The 24,792-nt window shown below is 38.9% G+C and overlaps 1 protein-coding gene across 20 annotated transcripts in view; it reads right to left on the bottom strand.

The window, feature by feature from the left end:
* EPB41L2 (erythrocyte membrane protein band 4.1 like 2) overlaps nucleotides 1-24,792 on the bottom strand; it is a 272,775-nt gene that overhangs the window by 91,856 nt on the left and 156,127 nt on the right. For 11 of the 20 annotated variants that reach the window (XM_060114858.1, XM_060114849.1, XM_060114850.1 and 8 more), the window contains 9 exons: nucleotides 23,933-24,020; nucleotides 19,226-19,378; nucleotides 18,620-18,717; nucleotides 14,099-14,271; nucleotides 8,927-9,099; nucleotides 4,629-4,664; nucleotides 4,316-4,378; nucleotides 2,237-2,383; nucleotides 790-891 (listed from right to left, as the gene is read on the bottom strand). In XM_060114858.1, coding sequence (XP_059970841.1) covers nucleotides 790-891; nucleotides 2,237-2,383; nucleotides 4,316-4,378; nucleotides 4,629-4,664; nucleotides 8,927-9,099; nucleotides 14,099-14,271; nucleotides 18,620-18,717; nucleotides 19,226-19,378; nucleotides 23,933-24,020 — 1,033 coding nt within the window. The remainder of the gene's footprint in view (nucleotides 1-789; nucleotides 892-2,236; nucleotides 2,384-4,315; nucleotides 4,379-4,628; nucleotides 4,665-8,926; nucleotides 9,100-14,098; nucleotides 14,272-18,619; nucleotides 18,718-19,225; nucleotides 19,379-23,932; nucleotides 24,021-24,792) is intronic. The other 9 variants (XM_060114857.1, XM_060114859.1, XM_060114856.1 and 6 more) reach the window with 6 other exon arrangements.

Here is a 24,792-nt window from a genome sequence, read left to right as displayed (position 1 = left end):
AAAAAACTTCACACATCCACCTCCTTCTCATCACTAAGGCCTCAACTCAAATGCTATCTCTTCCCAAGCCTTCCCAATCACCTTCTAACTCGACAAGTATTTCATCTCCTTAACACTTCTTAGCGCTCCAAATTTTCTAGTTACTAATTAGCATGTCTGCTATCTCCTCCACTAGACTCTAAGCATTCTAGTCCCAACAAACAACAAGCTGACCAGCTGGCTAAGCAAAATCACTAGAAATAAAAGAATAACAATGTAAAAGCAACGGAAAGCTAACTTCCCTAGTAATGCCAGATATTTCATATATGCAGGATCACAGAGAGATCCGAGGGGCTGCTCGCATACACCAAAATCTTTTAGCCACTGAAAATCTTAAAAAATAAAAATTCAAAAGGTTTCCAAATGTAATTAGTAAAACCGTAACCTAAATCACACATAATTCGTTACTCTACCACCACCACAGTGTGTGTTGCACAAACAGTGAATTTTCGTGTGAAATCATGGTTTCCCAACTGCCAGCCACATCCATCAAAATAAGGGGTCATTTATCACCTAAATCGGTTGAGATGTCTGCACTTCAGATGGTAGATTTTCAAATAAAGTACTTTTGCAATATGGTGCTTCTCATCTAATGATCCTATGTTTCTATTTTACTTTTTAAGCACTCAAAAGTTTATTTTTTATAATTTAGGTTGATACACAAGGAAAAAGGAGTATCTTATGGCTGTGGACAGAAATAAAGGAAAAGGGTAAAAAGCAAGAGTAGATCCAAGGATGCAAGGTGAACACCTTGTCTGCCTCCTGGGCTTTCTCTTCAACTGTCCATGCGGCCGCCATCTGATGCTTCTCCGTCATGGATAAAATATCCTTGAAAAGATGGTCTCCTTTGCTCTATTGTTTTAAACAATAGACATGATCAACAAATAAGACAAGTACATTACATCTATAGCAACACAGACATAAAACGACTGTGTGGGTCAGCGGAACAAACCAGATGAAGCGGCACATAAAGAGAGGACACAATCCCAGCACGTCATCAGACACTGTTTCCCCAGAAAACACAATGCTCTAGAGTTGATTCTGAAATATGGACATTAATATCTTCAGAAAAGCTGAAAATAAGAATTAAAGTTGTATACAACTTCAGAAGACCCTGCTATGGTGTTTTAAATCTTAATATTGTCAAAAGCTTTTTCAGTTTTTAGCAATTACTTTTGCTCACCTGCTTTAAAGAGCTGTTTTCCTTTCACTGTCACAAACTTAGAAATTTAAAGTAACCAACAGCTTTGCTTTTTAAGAAAAGGTGAATAAAAATAGCCTAAGAATATATAAATCAAACGCTTACAATTTGGTAACATTCAAGTCAGACTAGATGATGAAGTTAAGGAGAAGAGAGGGGTGAAAGGAAAAGAGGAAAGAGGAAATTGTAGGGTAACACCTGAACACACTTTTTAAAACTGCGTATTAAATATAGTATGATCACTATCTCCCTCAAGTAAAATAAACGAGCCCATGAAGTTCTTGGTTGACAACAGGAGAGATTTTGGAGCATCAAAAAGAACAGATATAGATGAGAATGAATAAATATTTTGAGAATATATTCTGAAGGCAATGCTTATAGTGGTGGGGGAGAGAAATAAACCATGGAAAGAAAAAGAATGAGTTTGGAGAGATGTTATGGGTGAAAATGTTCTTAAAGTACTCATCTACATTTCATTACTAAGAAGTTTCAGTATTAAGTTGTATAATTAACATTTTACAAGTTTTCAACAGGGCTCATCAGTCTTTAAAGCTAAATTTAGATCTTTATCTTCACAGTAATTACCTTAAACCATTCTAAATATGGTCTACATTCCTACATCCCTTTAATTACTAATTCTTTAATTATTAAACAAACTCTTATTTCAGAAGTTAATAATTAACTTACTAAATATAATATATGTCAGTTTCTAAGTCGCCCTATGAAACGATTCATTACTACCAATTTACTTGAGTAAAATAGTGAAACTATTCTAAAGGTATTTCAAAACTCATACAATTTACCCAAGAACTACATCAATAAGTATTACACATTATTAATAAATATTTAGTATTTTAAAAATTATTAGCAGTTACTTTTTTTTAAAAAAAGGGAACATTTTGTAACTTCTTGAGAATCAACATAATAGATTAGCAACCTAAGTTTTACTGAACAGCTGGATTGAGACATACAGCCAACAAATAGCTAGTGACATACCCCTTGTGTCTGTAGGGACAGAGGTGTGATACGTCGTTTTTCCCATTCATTAGGGCGTGGTTCGGGTGTGGATTCCATAAAATTGCGCTTGAGTTCACTAATGCTAGCCTGGTGTTTCAGTATTTCCTCCTGGGCCTTATCCAGGTCCTAGCAATATGTAACGTAATAAAGGGGGAAAAATCCAAAAGGAAAAAAAAACAAAAAACAAAAAAAACCCAATAGGATAAAAATAAAAAATGAAACCAAAAAATAAGACAAAGTAAACTTATGATTAAAAAAACATAGTAAAGCAAGAAAAATGCCAAGTCTCAAAAGCCATACCATCACCTAGGAATACGAGTTTGTCCAAATTTGAAAATAAAACTAATGTGCAATTTTTTTTATGATTCCTGTCTTAAAGGGTTCTGACTTCTTCTCTGTTTAGAATTGTTTAAGAAATCAGTAGAAGGAGGCTATGGAACTAATACTCAACATGGCCAATAACGCTTCTTTCTAATAGTTGGATTTGAAATGCAGCCAATGACTTTGTTCCTGCAAATTTACCTTTCTGATTAGGGTTACTACTAGAGTTGCACTCTGTAATATAATGAAGCAAGTGAAAATAGAGAAAGGCGGACTCAGAGCCCATTTGGCCTGACAGGAATCCAGTTCAGGGTCATCCCAAAAAAAGGGGGTAGGGGGACCCACGGTTGGCTTTTTTCAGGAAACTCCAGCAATGGTTTTTAATCCTTATGGAATAAATGGAACAGCTTCCAGAGGCTGCTTCTGTTTGGCCTTTCTCTAAAATCAATGAATGTCATATTGGTTTCATGTACTTGCCAAGCACAAAAGCCACCCACATACCAAACAGTCCTTATAAAAAGATGCGAGGAAAACTACCAGGTCAATTTTCACTGAAGTAGGTAGGCCCTGACAAATGTCACTTGTGGGATTTTTTAGATTGGCCCTGAGAAATGATATTTGTGGAAATAAAAGGCAGTATTGAGAAAACAGTTTTAACTGAATTTTAAATGTTTTCTTATATTTCAAAAATCATGGGACCACCTGTGGATTATAGCTTTCAATCCCACTACTCCCAGAGAAACAGGTCATGCATCTGATTAAATTAGATATTCCATATGCATGCACAAGCATAGTAGCTCACCTATGAGCTGCTATTGCCATTTGCAAAATCTCATGAAAATCTAAAAATCTTTGCATGGCATGGAAAAATGACTGTGGCTTGAGATCAGGCACATTTCTTGCATTTGTTCAAAGCAATGTTATGTATTACACTTTAGAGCATTTTAGTAAGTTATGCAAAAATACATTTCCAACAGTTATCAAAGCTGCTGAAAGCAACCGAACGGATTAGTCAAATTACTGAGGATTGCAGCTCTCCACTGAATACGCTGCCATGTACTACCCCAAAAGAAGGGGGAAAAAGAAACAAAAAACCGTTCTCGCGTGACACGGGGAATACAATACATTTTACATTCCTAATTGGGTGGCTAGGGTTTTTTTTCCTCCTCTTTTCTTTCTTACTTTCTTTCATTTATTCTTTTTAATCAAAACAAACCCATTAATTAGCATACTCTCAAATGGAAGATTTTAAGTGGACCACATTCCTAATTGCATGGATTTTGGCACTCTCGCACCACCAAAAAAAAAAAAAAAAAAAAAATTGTGGACACAAGGCCAAATGACTTAGTGCCAGATCGACAAATATTTGTTCTGGTGAACGTGTATTAAGGATGGGATTATGTTACTTCAGACTCTAAACCCTGGAGATAACCCATTAGGAGAAAATAGGTTTACTTGCAGAACTTCAAGATTAATGAATAAAAACTTTATTCATTTGATTACACGGAATTTTTTTTCCCAGTGGTCACTTTGAGAACTTATAGTAGATATATTCCTACCTAAGCCACTTTAAAAGAACAGAGTTGGACTGGTAACATGCACTCCCAAGGTGAACTTCCCCCATGCATTTCGTGCACTGTGCTTCAAAGTTGCCAGCCAGCCAGCCTGTGCGTGACCCCCCGTTCACAGCAGCCTGGCAGCCATTAGGACAGAGTTGTTTTCTTAAATTATACAAACCTCCAACATTAAATTGCTATGTCTGATATAAATATTATCCCCTTCTACCCTCAAGGAATTTTTCTGTGAAATTAAATCACACACAGGGGGAGAAAAGGCAAATAAACATAAGTTTATCAATCAGCAAGCACCAGAAATGACTCAGAATTGGATAGTCTAAGACATTAAAATAAAAGAGGAATAAAAATCTTAAGAACCTAAAGCCATAACGAGCAAAACTCACAAATAAACCCTAAAAGTGCTCCGCCCCCCGCACAATGATAATGGCAGGCAGGAGCTACCAGGTATTTAACTTTGGGGGAAAAATATCCACCTCCTCCAGCTGTGTTTCCTCCTCTTCCGTCTTCGCCTGGAAGTCACCCAGCAAGCAGCCAGAGAGAAGGGGAGTGTTAGTGGAAATGCTACCATCAGTGCAAAGAAGCTGTATTTGAACTTAAATGGTGAACCAGCATTACCAACCTTTACTGTCTGGCCCTCAGAAGATGCAGACTATTAAGCCACTTTGGTCATTCTTCACCTACAGTGTTGTACAAATGATGGAAATGGTCCTTTGCAAAGGTGGAATGGAGAATGGAAGCTTCACTCTTTCTCAGTCCCTAGATTATGCGCTGCTTTTTAATATGTTTTGACTCAGGAATGAAAACATGAGAGTGTAAAAATGGCATAATTCAATCTGTTCTAACTTGAAACATCTAAATCAACTAGTGGTGAGGGCAAAGTGTCATGATGTAAATTTTGGCTTTCACTTTCTATCAGGGACAAATGTTCACCCTATTATTTAGTTTTTTAACACAGATTTCTTTCCTTGGGGGGAAACTTGTTTATTTTGTTACTTTCATAAAAATGGTGGGTAGTTAAAAACATTCTTATATCTTATAGCTACTTTTCTTTCATAAAATTCTTTAAGCAAGAATATTTTTTCATAGTTGGACAATTCTCAGTTATCTAATGACCCAAAGAATTAATCTGTACATTTAAAACTAACATAAATACTGATGACTACTGACTCATGGAAGGGAATAGCATAAAAGAAAAATATTGGTTCAGATACCAAAGGAAAATAGTTTAACCTTTACATGTTCATTTATAGCAGGATTATACATATTCTTTTTCTTCTTTACTGTAATGACAGTGTCAAATCCGAGAGTTCAAAAGTGCTTTTTTTTTTTTTTTAACTATTCAAGCATTTTTGAGAGGTAAGCAGGGAACTCAGAGTATCTTCTGATCAGCAGGGAAAAATTAGACACAGCCACTCAACAATTTGCTAAGAATCATCTTCCAATTCCTTGGTCAGCACTTAATTCTCGAAAATGTCGATCTGGCATTCTTCAGGTAACCTTCAGGAATCAAGGATTCTCCCACTATGCCTAATTATCTTCACATTTTCCTTTAGATTTGCTCTAAATTTTGTGATTTATTTTATGTATTAATAGTAACCACAGGATATGGGACACTAAGTCCCCAGACCACATTTTAGCAAAACAAATCAAAAACTACTACACATGTGAGCACTGCTTAGTACTGCAGAGGTCGCCCTACACTGGGGCAAAAATCCTCGGCTCAAACCAGACACCTAACTTTAAATAAAAGAACACTAAGAGGTCCAGTCCAACCTTAGTGCTACAGAGTCTAAATTTTCAAAATACTATGGTTCATTTTTCATACATATTTGTTAAAGGAAAGATAACAGAATAGTATCTTCCTTACAAAATACGTGACAGTGACTCTTATATAATACATGATTTTGAGTTTAAAAAAAAAAAAAAAAGAAAAGAAAAGAGAACAAACTACCTGAACTTCATCTGGGCTCCAAATGCTACAATAATAGGGAGACAAGGAGTTTCTGAGATTAGACCGATGCATGTCAGGAGTAAAGGTCACAGATGCATCCTCAAAAATGCAAGAACAAGCTTGGCTTTCTAACAGAGAAATCATAACACTAAGGAATTCTACTAATACATATCGATTACAGTTATGTCCAGTGCATCCTAAGTTCTATATCAAAATAAAGTTTCCATCCTAAAGGAACAGCATGAACATTTATCTGCAAAATGGACAGACCCAAAACAGATTATGAAGGGCAACACAGGTCCCCCTCTCCTTGTTTTTATGGCCTAGTATGGTTCAGGTATTTATAAAATAATCCTACAACTTCGCTCTTAACTTAGAATGTGTGGACCTAGTCAATTAATATCAGTGGAGGGAAAGTGTTTAATTACACTTATTTCTCATGTACTAAAAGGATGTGTGTGAAAGTGTGCAGATCATACTATTTTGAGGTTAACCAGTGATGGAATTTATGCACATGTTTACACTCTACATTAGGAAGGGTGTAAGACGAAGTGGAGTGTTGTTGACCGCACAGATTTAAAGTTCATGTAGGAAAGCCAGCAACTGCTTCCTCTTCCTCCGTTTTGTCATTCAAGTCACAGTCATAAGAAACAGTCAAGCAAGTGGCTTTTGCCTCCAGATAGTAGAGGGATAGAGCCAGAGGAAGGGAAAAGGTGAGAGAAAAAGGCACTGACTGAGACGCAGAGAGAAGGAGTCCAAAAATGAGGATGAGCGAGGGAAGGAACAAAGGGGAGGTGATGGGAACACAGTGCTGGATGTGGGTGGGGAGGAAGGAGACCCAGACCTTGGGGAGGCTGGGGAAGGCAAGGCACCCACCATCATCGAGCAGTGAGGGGAAGCGAGGTGGACAGCATCTGCAGAAACTGAAGAAGTACCCAAACTCTGAATCCTTGTGCTCAGCCTCTTTTAGAGGCTTCTTGTGGGCGGGAGGACAGTCAGTCTCAGGAGGGGCTTCAAGAGGATCCAAGCCAGAATCACAATCCCCCTGCTCTGAGGTTTCGCCCGTGGAAGGGAGCTCTAAGCTGTCTAGTGTGATCTGATCGGCCTCCCCAAAGGGGTCTTCCTCCGAAATGTCTGAAAGCAAGTCCATTTCAGGGGCTGGCAATACGTGTGGGGAAAGAGATGAAGCACAGTGGATGAGTGGTGAAGGTGGGCACATGGAAATAAGCTATTCTCAAAGCAAACCCATGGTTGAATGTGAAATTACACAGCGGATACATTCAAAGGAGAACCAAAAGCAAGAGAGAGAAAGAAGAGAGAAGAAGAAATGGGTTGTTAGTGAAAACGTTTACTCAGAAGGATTGTATTAACACAGTGTCATTAGAAACTGAATTAAATGATCCATTTATAAAACAGGAAAACTGGACTACTTTTATCACATACAACTTATAGGTAATAGGCTTAATTTTCAACTGGTTGCAAACGGATCCTATGAAACTCAAATAGCATTATTACTTTTGAACCTGGTCGCTGACAAACACTGAAAGCATTAGTGAAAAGGCCAGTCATTTACCAAAAACAGGCAGAATTTCCCTTGGAATTTAAAAGACCTTTTCTTTTGTATCACATTATCTAGGCAGAATGGAACACAGACTTTCTGAGATTCTCAGCTCTCCTATTTCTGATGTAAGTAGTCACTCCTGGGTGTCTTGGTAGCATAATTATAACCTATCCTGACAACTTTTCAGTTATTGATAGATACCTTGTTTGCTGTGATTCCTGTTATTCTAAACTAATTTTTAACCAAATCCTTTGTGGAATGTAATATTCACAAATTTTTTAACAAAGGAATGAAGAGGATCTGATGGCACGTGCTACCAGAAGCATCTGTCCTTGTAGCATAAGACAGGGCCCCCATGGTGCCCGAGCCATCCTCTCTGCTGGGGTTGGGGGCTGTCAGTGCAGGAAATCCTGAGACACTGGCAGTTACCTCATCTAGCAAGTTCTTTATAAATTCATGTTGCACATCTTTAAATTTTTCAAAGTTAAAATTTTGAAAACATTATAAATCCACAGGATGATTTCATTTCTTTTTCATGTTTACTTCCAATGTTACCCATTCAAAAGTTGCTTTGTGCAGACATGGAAAAGAGATCTGAAGAACTCAAAGCCACTTCAAATCAACTTCTAAGTGACTATACTTGCCCAGGGTAATATAAAATAACCCCGGCAAGTTTGAAAATACAATATAGGTTACTTCTCTGTTCACTATGGTATACACACCAAAGAAAGCAACACACCATCTACTCACTCAGCATTCAAAAACAATTACTTAAAACTTTCTTCTTCATCAGTGGTAGATTATTAATGAAAAATCATATTTTTCATAAAGACCACCTTTCTTCTTTTAAAAAATTCAAGTCAATACTACAATAAAATAATCAAGACATAGGCTACACATTAAAATTTACTTGAAACAAACCAAATATGAATTTCAAATCATCACAGCTTTTATAATTGGGGACTTAATTAAATAGGATGATTATAAGGATGGACAAAAGGCCAATAAATTACTTGCTTGCATTAAGGTAATTTACGCTGAAATATTTTGCTTTGAACAACAACCAGAAAAAGGTTAGAGACTCAGTCCAAACCAGCAAGAGCATACACATATTTGAAAAGTGGGAAATTTTTATCAACACAGAACATACAATGACTGACCTTAAAAGATATGTGAGTTCTGAAACAACAAATGCGATAATAGACAGCCTCTTGTCTAAATACACATTTAAAGCCACGCATTCGACTAATTTACCATACCTTTCCTTCAGTGAGTTGCACATGTGGGGTTTTAGCTGGGCTTCTAATGTCCCTGCTGCCGTCACCATCTTGTACCACAGCAGGGCTCACAGCTCCAGGGCCACGTGCTGAAACCTCCCCAGCAGGGCCAGGAAAATCCTTCGTAAGACTTCGGTCCACAATACCAATCAGAGCTAGTTGAGAATGATCATACGGATTGCTTTAGGACACTTAAGCGATAAAATGTGATGAACGCCCCCCATTCCCAGATAAACAGGCACGTTATAGACAATTAATAGAAACGGGAACACTGTTGGATCATGAAAATAACATATCGAATAAACTCATGTTTAAACTTTTAATAAATTCTAGAAGTATTCTGAATTGTAACCCAATAAATTAGACCAATCTCTCAAGTCACAGATTTTTGAAGGATAGACACTGATCATAGAATTGGCCAGTAGAAGGAGCTCTAAGACCAGATGAAAGACCAGAGTCAGGGTACTATGTCAGAATCACAAGGTGAGCAGTATTTTAATTCTCTGGAGTCTCTTTAATCTTGCCTGAACTTATTTCTGAATCTACCTATGGCAACAAATAATTACCTAGTTATTAAAATGATTTGCTTCAATAAGTTTTAAGAATTCCTCCATAAAGGAACCTTTAATTAGAACACCAGTCGAAATTCCAACAAGACAGGAAGAGTAGATTTTAGAGAATCAACTTCTATGTTTATGTTAATATTTTTCATTTTTCTAACCTCCCTCCTGAATGCCTCAACTTGACCTACAGTAAGTCTAATACATAGAAACCCTCTGCCTCAGCAAATTTGGCCTTATGTGTTCCCTTCATCTATCCTACAGATGTGCAGGAACATATATCGTGTTGACATTTCTGTCATATGGCAGATCAACCCAAGACGGCCTCAAATCTCAACAAGGCAAAGTGAGTAGCAACCGGCAAAAGCCTCTGTCCATCTGCAGTTTCTTCCCCAAAGAAGAAACCACTGAGGTCATTTCACCAGCATAAAAAGTGCTTTCCTGACACAGGGTGGCTTGCTCTGGCCCCCTGCCCCTAGGGAAGCCCAGTGTTTAACTTTAGGCTGCAAGCTCTTGGAGGGCAGAGACTGTGTGTGACCCACCATACTGAACCTGGGCAACACCTAGACCTCTAATCCATGTGTTACTAGAAGCCTCTTAATCCACACCCCTCACCTGCCCTGTCCAAAATTTCCTTCTTCTCAGTATCGACTTTTTGCCAAATACACTCTCATGCTTCCACCCAGTTACTCGGGTCAGATACCCTGAAGTCTCTTCTTTTACCCCTCAACAACCAGCAAGTCCAACAGAGTCCTTGGATGTATTTCTAAATGTGGCCACTTCCTTCCATCTCTATTTTACCACCCAGGTCCCTTTTAAGACTTTCACGGCTCTTAAACACTCATACTTTGGAAAGCCCACAACAAATCATATTAAACATTAAATGAATTCACACCGTACATTAAATATAATTATTTTCTAGGGTTTTAACTTTTAAAAAGATTTTAACAATTTTTCCTTGGAAAGTATATGAGTATGAGTAACTCTTTAACCTATGATTATGGTTTCTAAGCACCCATTATGCATACTCAGAGATTTACTGCAAAATGAGAAACTCTGACCTAGAAATGGCTTCAAATGTAATGATATCAAAATTTTAATGAATATCCAATTTAAAGTTACATAATGAAGTTGGCAAAATATTGACCCTGCATACTTTTGTTAAACACTTAATGATTTCAGTTTGCAGCTAATAATTTTTGTCAGGTCTTAAACCGTGTAGAACCCTGAGAAGTTTATAGGCCCAAGGCATTGGTGCCAATGACTAATAGGTCTACTACCATCTGAGACAAAACCACCATGACTCTCACCAGGATTATTCCTGACAAGTTGACATGAGCTTCCTCTCTCATCCTCTCTAACTGCTCTGGACATGGCATCAAGTGACTTTTTTTTTCTTTTAAAGATAGCACTATACACATATGTGCTTGTATAAGTGTGTACACATGTGTATGTATGTACAACACACACCCTTCAATGGTTTCCTAGAATAAAAACCACACTTGGCACCAAGAGAATGTGACCTGCAAGGCCCTGTGTGACCTGCTCCCACCCTACCTCTCCCTATCACTAGGCAGCTCTGACTACACTTGCCTTCTTTCTGTTCCTAGAACGTATCAAGCTGTCCCTAAACTTATGATCTTCAGACCTGCTACTCCTGCTACCTGGAATGCTTTACCTCCTGTTCTACTCACGGCTGCTTCCTTCTCATCCTCCAAGTCTCACCTGAAATGGTTCTTCCTCAGATATGCCTTCCTTCCCTGATGACCCAATCTGTAAATGCCCCTGATTATAATTTCCACTTCCAGGAAATCATCAGTTCCCCTGCTCTCACATGCATCCGGGGTGTTAGTGCTCTCCATGACTGATTTGCCTCCTTTCTGGTTTGAAGAGCAATCTTGGAATCTCACTGTTCTAAAATAGCTATCCTAGATTAATTTTTATTTTGATATTTGATCTTTAGATATCACATTGATTTTTACTTTCTACATAATCACTAAAAGACTTAATTTGTCAAACCTTAAAGTGAAGAATATTTATATACTTAAATAGCCTGTTTAGAAACAGGAGAAAGAAAACATAACACATATCAACAACAACAACAAAAAGGTATATTGATGGTGTGGTGGGGAAAATAAAGCTCAGTACCAGGTTACAGCCTAGCTTTGCTCTGGGGGAAAAAAAAACATAAGCCCTATCCAAATAGTTCCCTGTCTGGTCATGTATTGGCATGAAAAGCCTCCTATTTTTTACAACAACACAATAATCCTTTTGAATGGCTGGCCCATCTGATGAATTACAGTGTCCAAAACACAAAAGGAAAAATAATGGATTACTGTGCCATGTTTGTTGCTTTTACTTGTGAAAATCATTGTTTTCAGATACGGACCCACTATAACCCTCTGTGCTAACTGCCCATACAAGATGGTGGGCTTCCTTGAGCACAGTTTATATACCTCAAAGAAAAAGCAGTGGTTTACTGCTCTTTTTAAGCCCTAAAATTCGCAACATGAGAGTTATAAAAACCTCATAGTTTAAAACAAAGGCTAAAAAGGACAGTGTTCCAGAAAGAGGAATGATTTCTCTCAGGCATTAAACGACACTGATCACATTATTCAGCACTTGTATAAATTCTCTGTGACAAGGGGCAAGACTTGTGAAATATTTACATAACCGGGCACATTTTTTGGATTTACTTGGAAAAAGTACTCAGTTGTTGATGAGCTAAAAGATACTCTGACAAGTATCATGCAGTAATAATTCACTAAATTTAAATCACTGCATTTGGGAACGTGGACATTTATTTGAACCACAATTTATGATTCTGTTGCACATTTTTTTCTGTGGTCTCATAAAACTATATGAAAGATTCTCCAGAAGCAAGATTCAATAACTATATGTACCAAAATGCCCACCAACAAAACTTGGGAAGTATCTGTGCGTCTGCCTGGATCTGTTTTCTAAGTTTATTCCAGGAAAAATAGATCAAGGCCAAGGAGTATCAATCCTTCACTACTGAGAGAAGATTTTTATCTATTAGCATATCCAATCTGTTTAGCTAATTATTTGAAACATAAGTTGTTCAAGTTCCTATTTCAGTAAGATATCAGTAATAACAATCAAAAACAGGTTTTTGCTGATAAAAAGTAGTGAAATAGAAATTTTCCGATTTAGCATTACTATTTTTGTGTATACGTTTTGAGATTCATCAGCCAAAAAATGTTGGAGAACTACTTCTGGTAGAAAGGTACCCATACCAATTACTTGCTATTAGGTAGAAAGAAAAAAAAAAATTTTAAGCGTTCTAATATAAAATTAACCTCAGCTCTTTTATAGGAAACCTGTTATTAACCCAAAATTAGACAGGTAATAAGATTTATATATAAAATGAAGGGAAGCAACATCAATTCATCTCCATGTGTAATTTATTTAAAAACTACATATATGTAGCTAATGAGAATTCCAATAGAAAAAATTTATACAAATTTATACATGTCTCCCCTTGGGTGTAAAAACAGATGAACACACTATATTTCCTTTTTGTTAAACACTGTATTTAAACTAATCCTTTGAAGCTGTGAATGGTTTCCCGTATGCTAGAATGTCTGTTAAGCTTTAGTAAGGGTTTTTAAACTCAAAAATGTGATGATGCAATGAACGTTTTACGTTCCTTTGAATAAAAGTTCTATATATGCTATCACACCAAACACCCTTGGAATTACATGTCTGCCATTAATTATCAAGTTCAAGAAATTAAGTCACATAACATATATCACAGTTAAGTCAGACCAGTAAAGACATCTGTCCAACATCTCATCAACAAGAACTCAACTAATATTTGTGTGTATTTACAGTGCCAAGAAAATTTAGGTTCAGAATGACAACTTCAAAACACCATCAGATGAATGGATAGGGAAGATGTGGCACATATATACAATGGAATATTACTCAGCCATAAAAAGAAACGAAACTGAGCTATTTGTAATGAGGTGGATAGACCTAGAGTCTGTCATACAGAGTGAAGTGAGTCAGAAAGAGAGAGACAGATACCGTATGCTAACACATATATATGGAATTTAAGGGAAAAAAAATGTCATGAAGAACCTAGGGGTAAAACAGGAATAAAGACACAGACCTACTAGAGAATAGACTTGAGGATATGCAGAGGGGGAAGGGTAAGCTGTGACAAAGTGAGAGAGAGGCATGGACATATATACACTACCAAACGTAAGGTAGATAGATAGCGGGAAGCAGCCGCATAGCACAGGGAGATCAGCTCGGTGCTTTGTGACCGCCAGGAGGGGTGGGATGGGGAGGGTGGGAGGGAGGGAGACGCAAGAGGGAAGGGATATGGGAACAGGTGTATATGTATGACTGATTCACTTTGTTATAAAGTAGAAACTAATAAAAAAAAACACTATAAAATTATTTTCTTATGAGTGTAAGTAACAGTATTTTATTTACTCAGGAAAATAGAATGGCTCTCCCTCTAGGGTATTTCTGGGGATCTTATTAATAAGTAGATCAACATTTTCTGATCCCACTGGATTAGAGAAAGATTAATGGAATCCAGAATCCTAATAAATGTGTTTACCTCCATCTAGACTCCTGGAGACCCGCTTACTAGAAGTGCGTTCAAAGTGCGGTGCCGGCCTGTCAATGAGGGTGCTGGCCTGGCGGGTCTGAGCTTGGGTACGGCCGCTGTAGCGGAATTTGGACCCCAAGGTCAGGAACTTGGCCTTTGGTGGCTGCTCTGGAGACACAAGCCTGTGGGGGAAAAAGGGAACAAAATTAGACTTTATGGATTTTTTTTAACTTTAAAACTATATATTTTAATATCTCATTTCATTAAGTATGATTATTTGGTCCAAAAAATGCTGCCTAAACTTTCTAATAAAAATCAACATTATTTATAAACCCTCCTATATACAGAGGTTTATGATAATGATAAGATGAATAAATCCTCATTCACATATTCATGAATAATGTTTTCCTCAACCGGAGCAAAAACGCAGCTGTTTTCAGTGTATATCAAAGGTTATTTATTTGTATTAACTTAAATCATTTATATAAACACATATGCCTGAATTCTTGCTCCAAGCCAGAAGTGCCAAGTAGCAATCCATTACCATTAGTAATTCTTAATATTTATGTCTATTTCTCTGGGAAAGAACATCTAACTCAGGAATCTTTCCCATCAAGTGATGCTGTCCCATGAAGAACACAGCACAGTGGATCTCTAGGGATAACTAACACCCTTTCTTGTCAGCACAATTCTACTGCTTAAACCCCAGGTCCGTAATGAATGAAGTACAACTCCTGATGGCAAGTACTTCCAGACTTATGTGAAAGCACGGTTTTAGTAAATGAGCCAATCTTGTCTGGTATACAACTGAAATTATCTTGCCTTCACCGCCTGATGAAGAGCTGGCAAAACATCTTAACAAAAAAGATAATCCCAGAGCTCTTAGAGAATGTATTAAATAAGAAGACTGCAGTTGACAATTCCAGAATATGGAGAACTCCACCAAAATTTTTCCTATCATTATCCAAAGAAGAGTGGTTTCTTAAAGAGTTCTTTACCGTTCCGAATATTACTAGCATTTCTGCTCAACTTTTAGAAATCTTCTGCTTAACAAGCAATGAAAAGAGATTCAAGTCAAGGTAAAGCTACATGTAGTAATACAAGAGGTACTCCCCCATCAATTCAGGATTCTCAATCATATCAACCCAGGAAAACAACCTGTTAGAATGAGACTGATGACAAAAGAACTAATACACTCTTGGCTTTAGTCTTGTCCTGGAGGGTAGCAGAAGTGTTCCTTGAAAACTTCCATTCTCTGCCAATAGATTTTCAAGGGAGACAGAGATGATGTTGCTGAGAAAGCATAATCTGAAGACGTCAGTGCCTCAAACTGTACTTTGGAAAAAGCTCTATATTCTTAAATTAGAAAGCCGGAATGCTAGACATTTAGACCAGAAATTAACTCTTATCTGTGCTCTGTAATCTCTTTCTCTAACAGTGAAGGAACCTGAGGCGCTGAAAGATTAAATGTCTCGGCACACTGGTAATGAGCACCAGGGGCAGGGTGAGAAATGTGGTCATTTACCATGCACTGTCTCCTGATGGGCTGAATATGGTGGGTTTCCCTACCTTGCAATCCAGCTAGCTGTGGTCTAAGAATGCTGTGTAGGAAAGCAGTGATGTATAGAAAAAAGGGTCATTGGCAAGCTCATCAGTGCAGTAATTAAGAAATGCTCATTCTCCTTGAAAAACAAGTTGGCTAAATCACATTTATCTTATCATCCATTCATGAAGCATGCCCTGTAGGTGCTGGGAGATCAACAAGTGGACAAAAAGGGACATTTATAAAAAATATCTCAAAGGAGAAACATGCGTCATGACCCAAAAGGAAATACCCCCTCCTCCACAAAATTTTAAAAACTAAACAAAAGACAACAAGCACTGGCGAGAATGTGGAGACACTGAGACCCCTGCATACTATTGGTGGGAATACAAAATGGTAGCGAAGCTACGTGAGACAGTAAGGAGGCTCCTCAAAAAATTAAAAATAGAACCATCATATGAGCCATCAGTCCCACATCTGGGTATTTTTCCAAAAGATCTGAAATCAGGATCTCAAAGAGATATTAGCATTCCCATGTTCATTATACCACGAGTCACAATAACTAAGATATGGAAACAACCTCACCATCCATCTACAAATGAATGGATAAAGGAAATACAGGATATACATACAATGGAATACTATTCAGCCTTTAAAAAAGAAGGAAATTCTGCAATATGTAACAGAATGGACCTGTTACATTCTGGAATGTAACATCCTTGAGATGGAATGGCCCATCTCAAGGAGGGACCCTGAGAACATTACGCTAAGTGAAACAAGCCAGACACAGAAAGCCAAGTACTACATAATTCTACCTATATGATGTATCCAAAACAGTCAAAATTCACAGAATCAAAGACTGGAATGGTGGTTACCAGGGGCTGGAGGGAGGGTACGATGGGGAGTTGTTAATCACCAGGCAAGAAATGTCTATTAAATAAGATAAATAAGCTCTAGAAAGCTGCTATACAACACTGTACCTACAGTCAGTAATAATATATTATACATTTAAAATTTGTTAAGTGATCTCGTCACAATAAAATAAAATAATTTAAAAAGAAAAAGAAAAAAAAAAGACTAGAGGCAAACAGGAGAGTGAGACTGGGTTATCTGCAACCCTTCTGCAGTTCACTTCAGTTGACTATATCTCAACCAAAGGCCACATCTTCCCAGAATGAGCAGCTCCACATGAGGATTTTCTCTTACTTCCAGTTTACAAAAAATATAAATCCAAGAAATACAAGGAAAATATTTTAAAGGCAGATTTAAGTCATAATGCAAAAGAGGGAAAATCATTAACTAGAGGATTTTTATTCTGTTTATGTCAAACTGAGATAAAGTGCTTTCTTGCCCAACTGGCACTGGTGCCCACATACACAAAGTATTAGATTACAGATTAATTTTCTGATCACAAAGAAATCCTTAAGCAATTAAGCTACAATTAAACAGAAACTAGTACCAAAACGAAAAAGTGTTGACCACAAACATTTATGAGCTTTCTCTAAAAGAATCTTTTTGGTGATTTAAGTCAATGGTAATATGACTCCTCTGAAATGAGTATTTTAGAGCAGTTTTGAAAATAAATAGCACACTATGCTACCAAACTAAGAATAATGATGATAATGATAAACAGTATTTCATAGCAGAAATGGTTCTAAGTTTGATTCACGTGAGCTATATCATTTAGTTTTCAAAACAACCCTGTAATATAGGCACTATTATCATTACCACCATCACACAAATGATGAAAGGGAGAGACACACAAAGGTTGAGTAACTTACCTACAATCACACATCTAGTATGTGGAGGGGCAGCATTAGACCTTAAGTGTACAAAGCAAAAACTTTAAAGATGAAGGGTCTAGATATCACAGCTATCTAGACTGCAGTAATAGGAAACTGAGGAAACAGAGAAAAGGAAGATCAGCAAACCACACTCTGCTAAGAAAAGCAATGTTAAAAAGTGTGCCCCTGAATAAAAGTATGAAAGGAGACAGGACAAAAGCTATAGGAGGCTAAAAGGTCTAAGGAGATCTTCTGGGGTTTTTTGGTTTTTCAGGGAGCAAGACATGGACGTGTTTATTGGCCAAAGGACTCATCGAAGCCACCCACTGGGGGCACATGATTTACAAAGCACAATCCTACATGAGGCATGAAACAAGGGATCAAGGTAGAGGAATAAAAGTTCTATATATGCTCTTTCTTGAAACAGGAGAGGAAGAAAAGAATGAATGAAGGGAGAGGGAAACGATGCTAAATTATAGACAAAAAAAAGAGAGAAGATGCATGAAACCAAGAATGCTCATGACCCACAGCATCTACTATCAGCACACCCTCCAATGAAGGACATCTGAGCAGAGGGGCCAGGGTGCCCTGGGGCTCAAGAAGACCAGGAATATCTGTGATGGTGGCACTAGGATCCAGCTGTCGTGGGAAATGATCTCTCTGCAACTGCACCAACCCAAAGCGCTGTGTGAGTGTGTCTGTCTGGATAGTTATGCTATTGAAAGCAACACGTGGTAGCACAGGTGTAGAAATGGTGAGGTTGGGACACAGGACTCATCCAGGACCAGGAGACTGGATGTGCAAAAAGGGACAGGGACTTGGGCGGGGGAACACTCCTAACAAAGTAGCAAAGGGACAAAGCACAGGGTTCAGGGTTGGTCTGGTTGGGAAAGACATAAGACAGGAGGGAGCTGATAAAGCAACTAAGTTAAGCCTAAGGTGAGTGACAGTGAAAGAGCGGCAGCCGGGGTGGGAGGGTAGGGTGGTGGAGGGCAACTGGAGTGAGGGACCACTGCAGAGGCAGAGCAGTTGTGAGCCAGGACCAGCAGGGCCTGGTGACAGAAACAGATCCACGAAGAGGGAGAGCAAAGCACCATAAAGCAGTTGTGGCTGCGTCTGCCACGCTATCCACTGCCCCCTCCTAGGATCTGGAGGGTACCAAGAGCTGTTTTCATGAATCCCAAGCTGTTTTCTCAAAATTACCTGTAGAAAGTATGATGTTCCACGCACACTTTCCATAACCTTTTCGCTGCCCGATGGTTTGGCAGTTTAAAGCCAATGGTGCTCTCAAACTGTTCCAGCTAGAATAAATCCATAAAACAAATCAGCATATCTCTTAAGAGCTGATTAGAAGCTAGTGAAAAACACGGATTCAGATATTTCACTAAGAAGTAATTGTTCTTCTTGAGGAAGGGCAAATATCAACTACTGACATGAATTAGCTATCCCTCAATGTCCACTAAAATTCATTTTACCACCTTCTTATCGATCTTGACCACTTAGCTGATGCAAAGAAAAAAGAAAAATGAGCCCCCCACCAAGATGTGGCAGGCACTGACTACTTTTCCTTTTCTGTGAAACTGTGACTGTTGTTTTGGTTTTTTTATCAACAGGAATACATATATGCAAGTTCATCATCAAAAACCCTGACTCTTTTTTTTTCTTTTTTTTTTTTTTTACCATGGAGGAATAAATAATAGATCATTTTCTTAACATTCAAAGGAAAAGAATTCTGGTAGCTCGTGGCCATAGAGGAGAACACTGACAAAGCCCGATTAGATATGCCAAGGGCTACATGACTCTGCTTACCTCTGCTGGCCTAACTTTTATGTAGAAGTTACTGCGCTTATAGGAGATTTTCAGGATTTTCGGCCAAGCAAAACGATTGATTCTCAGTCTGTCTTTGTAGATGAGAAGCCCATTAGCACACACACCCAGCTTGATGTCCACGCCTTCTGAGTCCTGCCAAGCATAAGTTATTTGACCATGGTTAGAGCTGTGAAAGTTATATAGGTAGGGAAGTCAATGATCCCCCTCAAGTCACGATCAGGAATGCCAATTTAACAGGTCTGTATTTCAACTGCAGTGACAGTACACAAGTTAAAAGAAACAGTAGGACATACAACACATCTTAAACCTAGATATTCCTCTTGAAGGGTCAGATTTGAGATACGGTAACATGAGTACAGGACACAACACTCTTCAAAAGGCCTAACACATGTGTCCTCGAGCTCGGCTGTAAGAGCTAAAAGGGAGGAAAGGAAATAGACCTCAATTTAGACATCCTGAAGATACAGGAGATAAAACATGTTTCCTAGAGGCTATTCCAGCCCCTGGGGACAGTCTGTCGGCTTACCCTAAGGTGCAGTCAGCCATTTTACTGCGGGCAACTTTATCTCAGATGATTATGCTAGCTAACAGCTGTTAAGTAACATCTATATTCTGGAGAACACCAACTCCTCACAGAAAATTTCTCTTCTAGGCTGACGGTGTTGAAATCTTTGAATTCTTTCAAGCAGTTTTTCAATAACACTAACTGCTGACATCCCGTTCTCATTACAACATTCCTTTGGCTGGCATATTTCAAATAGACTACAGACTATTCTTGAACTTATTGTTTTCTTTCCTCGGCGTTTTAATTTGGGAATGATGACAAGCTAGAATAATCGCCAGCCTGAAAGATTTTTTTTTAAATCAAATACATTTACAGACAAAAGTAAGAAACTGCCTCCTCACATTTCAAGTAGTGGTTGAAGATCTAATATGTACAATATTCAAATATCTTTAAGAGAAGAACTAGATCTCACTCAAGATACGGAAAATTGAAGATTATTATTCAGAGATACTCACATTTTCAGAAATCATTAACAACATGGAACAAATTCTCACAAAATATGCTGAAACAAACCCCACATAGTCTAGGTTCAAGTCAATAAAACTATAACATTTCAACTGCCTTGTTACTGAGAACAATTTAACGCAATTTAGTTCAGTTTTTTAAAAATAGAAATACAGTACTAGGTAACTGATGCCAATGGCATTCACTGCTGTGATATGTGAACAACTCATATATACAAATAAAATTACATTAGACCGGGGCTTCCCTGGTGGTGCAGTGGTTGAGAGTCCGCCTGCCGATGCAGGGGACACGGGTTCGTGCCCTGGTCCGGGTAGATCCCATATACCGCGGAGCGGCTGGGCCCGTGAGCCATGGCCACTGAGCCTGCGCGTCCGGAGCCTGTGCTCCGCAACGGGAGAGGCCACAACAGTGAGAGGCCCGCGTACCGCAAAAAAAAAATTACATTAGAACATCTGAACAGGTTTAAAAATCTCATCTACAAAGGTGCTTTATTCACCCATATCCTGACAGCCACAGTTCTCTCTAGGAACAGAGTAAAAAGCTATAGTGAACCAGGCACAGGTGCCTAAGCAATTTGGCACCAGACACAAATGACGTGTTTGCCCAAAATATCACTGGCCAGGGACACAGGGAGCAGGCCGGAAGATTGCCCAAGACAGCATGTTCTCAGCACAAATAAGGAGGCAACCCTCATTTGGAACATTAAACAAAGCTATCTCTAGTGTGAGGCAATCTTTCAACAGGACGTTGAAGCTATTTTATCTGACTGAAAAATAAACACAATCTGGATCCAAGTAAATCAGCTGAGGTTCAATTGTTCCACATATTGTTTTAGAATTATCAGTATTTGTGTGAATAGAAATTACAGATAAAGGGGAAGAAGTTAAAGGGAAAAAAAGCATGCCTTAGTTCTCCACATTTGACTTCTGCCATTCAGCAACAAAGTCAGAAAAATAAACTAATAAAAAAGGAGCATCTTCTCCACCTTGCTCACTGCCTCAGGAAGCTACCCCATATGGACATCAACAGGATCCCACTCCCACTGACTTCAGCCAATGGAAAGTTCTTGAAGAAGATCAGAGACAGGGAGGAGGGCAAGGAGGTCAGGGTTTTTAATACCCAGACTCCTTCCTTGGGTGGTCGCATCAGGGTGGCTATATCCTTGACAATCGCAGCTCCTCTCAAGACAGCCCTCTCCACACAGATCCCTCCCCTGGGTTCTGGCAACTACTCTTTGCCTCACCCCCACCCCCCCACCCAGAGGGGTTAGGAGAGCTGCTGTTACCAGCTCATGGGCATCATTCTACTCTTGTGGTTTCCTTCTATCTTTGTCAAGAGCCCTTTTATTCAACACCCTCACCTTGTCCTAACATAAGTGTGCCATTAATGACTCTTCTGAGGATAAAATATTAATTTAAAAATAATTTGTTTGTTTGGTTTTTTTTTTGCGGTACGCGGGCCTCTCACTGTTGTGGCCTCTCCCATTGCGGAGCACAGGCTCCAGATGCGCAGGCTCAGCGGCCATGGCTCACGGGCCCAGCCACTCCGTGGCATGTGGGATCTTCCTGGACCGGGGCACGAACCCGCGTCCCCTGCATCGGCAGGCGGACTCTCAACCATTGCACCACCAGGGAAGCCCCTAAAAATAATTTTTAAATATGATCTCAAGGCAATGAAAAATGTATACAGGCACAAAACTTGAAACTACATGAAAAGTTCTCTTACATTGCTACAGATTTTTTTCCCATGAGCTTTACAAATATCTTGCGCATCAGATATTATCTAATTATCTAATATTATCCCCCAGATGATAAGTTGAATGAATGCGTGTTATTCTGATTTTTTTAAGTGATCTACTCCTAACCACACAGCAAGAACTGAAATTACCCTTATAACACAACCAGCAACTTTTTAACTTTTCTAACATACAACTTCAAAAACAAGAATCCCGAAACCTTCCAGGACTGTCGTCTAAGGACTGCTTTCTCACTAATGATCAACAAAAGCAGCAGATGTAAGATTCACGTGGGGCAAGAATAACAGGGTTTAGAGGAGAGATGGGCTCTGGGCGTCTTTCTGATACCACATCTGCTGTCCTCCCTCCCTTATTTCTGTTTGCCTGCTGACCCAGCCTGTCCCCATCATAAAGAGAAATGAGCTACAAGACACTCAAGTGTGGAGAAGATCTGTTTTACCTCCTAGTAGGATTGATCAGCAGACATCACACAGATGGGACTACTTTACACTATGTGGCTTGAGGCAACAAGCCAGATAGTGTAACAAGCCATATGCATTCTGTTTTATGTAGTTTTTGTAAAAACCAAAACATCCGACCCTTAAATGAGATAGTGTAAGTGAAAGTACTTTTAAAAATTAAGGGTCTACAGCACCTAGCAGTTAAAAATGTTGCTGCCAAAGACTATTTACTAACATGGAGAAGTGTTTATAAGAGCAAGTTAAAAAAAAAATTATGAAATAATACTCATGGTATAATCCCGTTTTTAAAATGTGAGTTCAACTGCTCAGAGATTTTTTTTAAAAAAAACAAGAAAATACCAAAATACCAACAAGTGCTTGTTTCTGCATAAAGACATTTCAGTCTTTTTATATTTTTCTGTTCACCTCTATTTTCTAGGATGAAGATGTATTACTTTTGTAATAAGGAAAAATATTTAAAGAATAAAGGAAGGCACAGAGGAAAAAGGAGTGCTTTGCAGCTATGAAGCACTATTAACACAAAAGCAAGGATTAGTCATCTGAGGCCAAGGGAAGGAAGATACCTTTGGGTGATAGGCTTTCCCAGGGATTTCTCAAATCATATAACCTGGGCTTCCTAAACTTCACCAAGGGACTGACGGGTCCTTTAAAAGCAGGCAACAGTAGGTTCCCTGTGCATGTTGAGCCGACTCGGGACATAGTTTTCAAAACCACATGCATCTTTCATCTTGTCTCTTGTACTCCCCCCACCTACTGCTCCCGCCCCGACTCTCCCTACTACCTGATCGTCCAAACTAGGATCATGAAGTAGGTGATGTTTGTTACTGGCATCTTCCTCACCAAACCCTGCCTCTCCTATCAGCTACCTCCATGATTCCATTCTTTTCCCACTGCTCACATGCGACAGAAGGTCTAATTGCCTGGAGCCTGGGCCAGCCTAGTTTATCCTACAAGAAGTGCAACAGGCCTGTAGGGAAAAGCCCAACTCCAGGGCTCCTTCACCGGCAGTTTTTCGGAAAGTGGTCATAGCCATGCTGCCTTGCCCTTTCATGGTGGCTAAGAGCTGCTCTGCTCTCCCAGGACACAGGTGGGAGACGGGGCTGGGACAGAGGCAGCACTTGCGAGAGCAAAAGCTGGGACAGGATAAAGGTAGGACGAGGGGTGAAGAAGGCTGATAAGGTGAGTCTTACCGTAAGTATATATGAAAGGGTATCAACGTAAAAGACTGGGAAAAGAAGAAAGAGTAAGAGGGAGAATCAATGATCCCTCCCCACAACCATAAACCCCCCAATTAGAAACCCCAAAGAAACAGAGTCCCTTGGGTGAGGGTGAGGATCCTTTTCTGCAAGTGAACTAGGCTATAGTCTACAACTGGAGCCCTCTCGAAACTTCAGTCAACAGACTGGAAAGAGGCCCCCTCTCCGTTCCACACACAGTACCTTGGCATGATGCAGGTCGACTCCATACATGGAAAGCCTCTTGGCATTTTCTAAGAACTGAGAATCAGCTTGTGCTGGAGATAAACCCCTAAGAATCAAAAGAAACAGAATTATCTTACTGGTGGATGCAAAGCAAATGTAACCAAACTAGAGAAAGGGGTGCATGAGCTTGGAGAGTTTGGGGTGGAGGGAGTAGCCCAGCTAAATGTGCAGACAAGGAGGAATCAGGGAAGAAGGCTCAACTCTAAACCTCCAGCATTTTTCTCTTAAGATCCTCCAACATGAACCTACTCATTGCAAGGATGTGTCCCTCCACCCTTACCCTTTTTATCTTAGAAAGTTGCTTTCGTTTTTTTCCACTATGGAGAAAGCCCCAGCAATAGTGGGTACAACATAAATTAACTTTAAAAATAAAAGAATAAAAAAATAGAAAGTCATTTCATCTTTCTGAAATAGACAAATTCTCTTCTTAATTTTATTTCACTACGACTGACGATACTAAAGATGAGAAGTACTTGTGCTTGATGTTACACCTGACATGTCCCAACTAAACAAATCTTAAGCTCCTAGAAAGCAGGGTCCCATTAATTTTCATATTCCCCATGGCATTTCAGCACCTGATATTTCAATTTCAAATTATATAATACATGTCTACTGAACAGACTTGGAGTGAAGTTAATAAGAAAATATTTAAAGTCAAATACTGCATTTTTTTTAAAGAAAAGTCAGCAAAGGTAGTCTGTTTAAAAACCTCTACTCTCCGAAAGTTCCTTTCAAATTATTTCAGTCAAAATTTTTGAAAACTTCAATTTTGCCATATGGGACAAGTGAGAATTTCGTAGCTGGGAGTTTTAAAAACT

Source organism: Mesoplodon densirostris, chromosome 12, assembly GCF_025265405.1.
Source record: "Mesoplodon densirostris isolate mMesDen1 chromosome 12, mMesDen1 primary haplotype, whole genome shotgun sequence".
Taxonomy (NCBI): domain Eukaryota; kingdom Metazoa; phylum Chordata; class Mammalia; order Artiodactyla; family Ziphiidae; genus Mesoplodon; species Mesoplodon densirostris.
The sequence above is the reverse complement of the archived record's forward strand: the minus strand, read 5'-3'. Positions and strand labels throughout refer to the sequence as shown.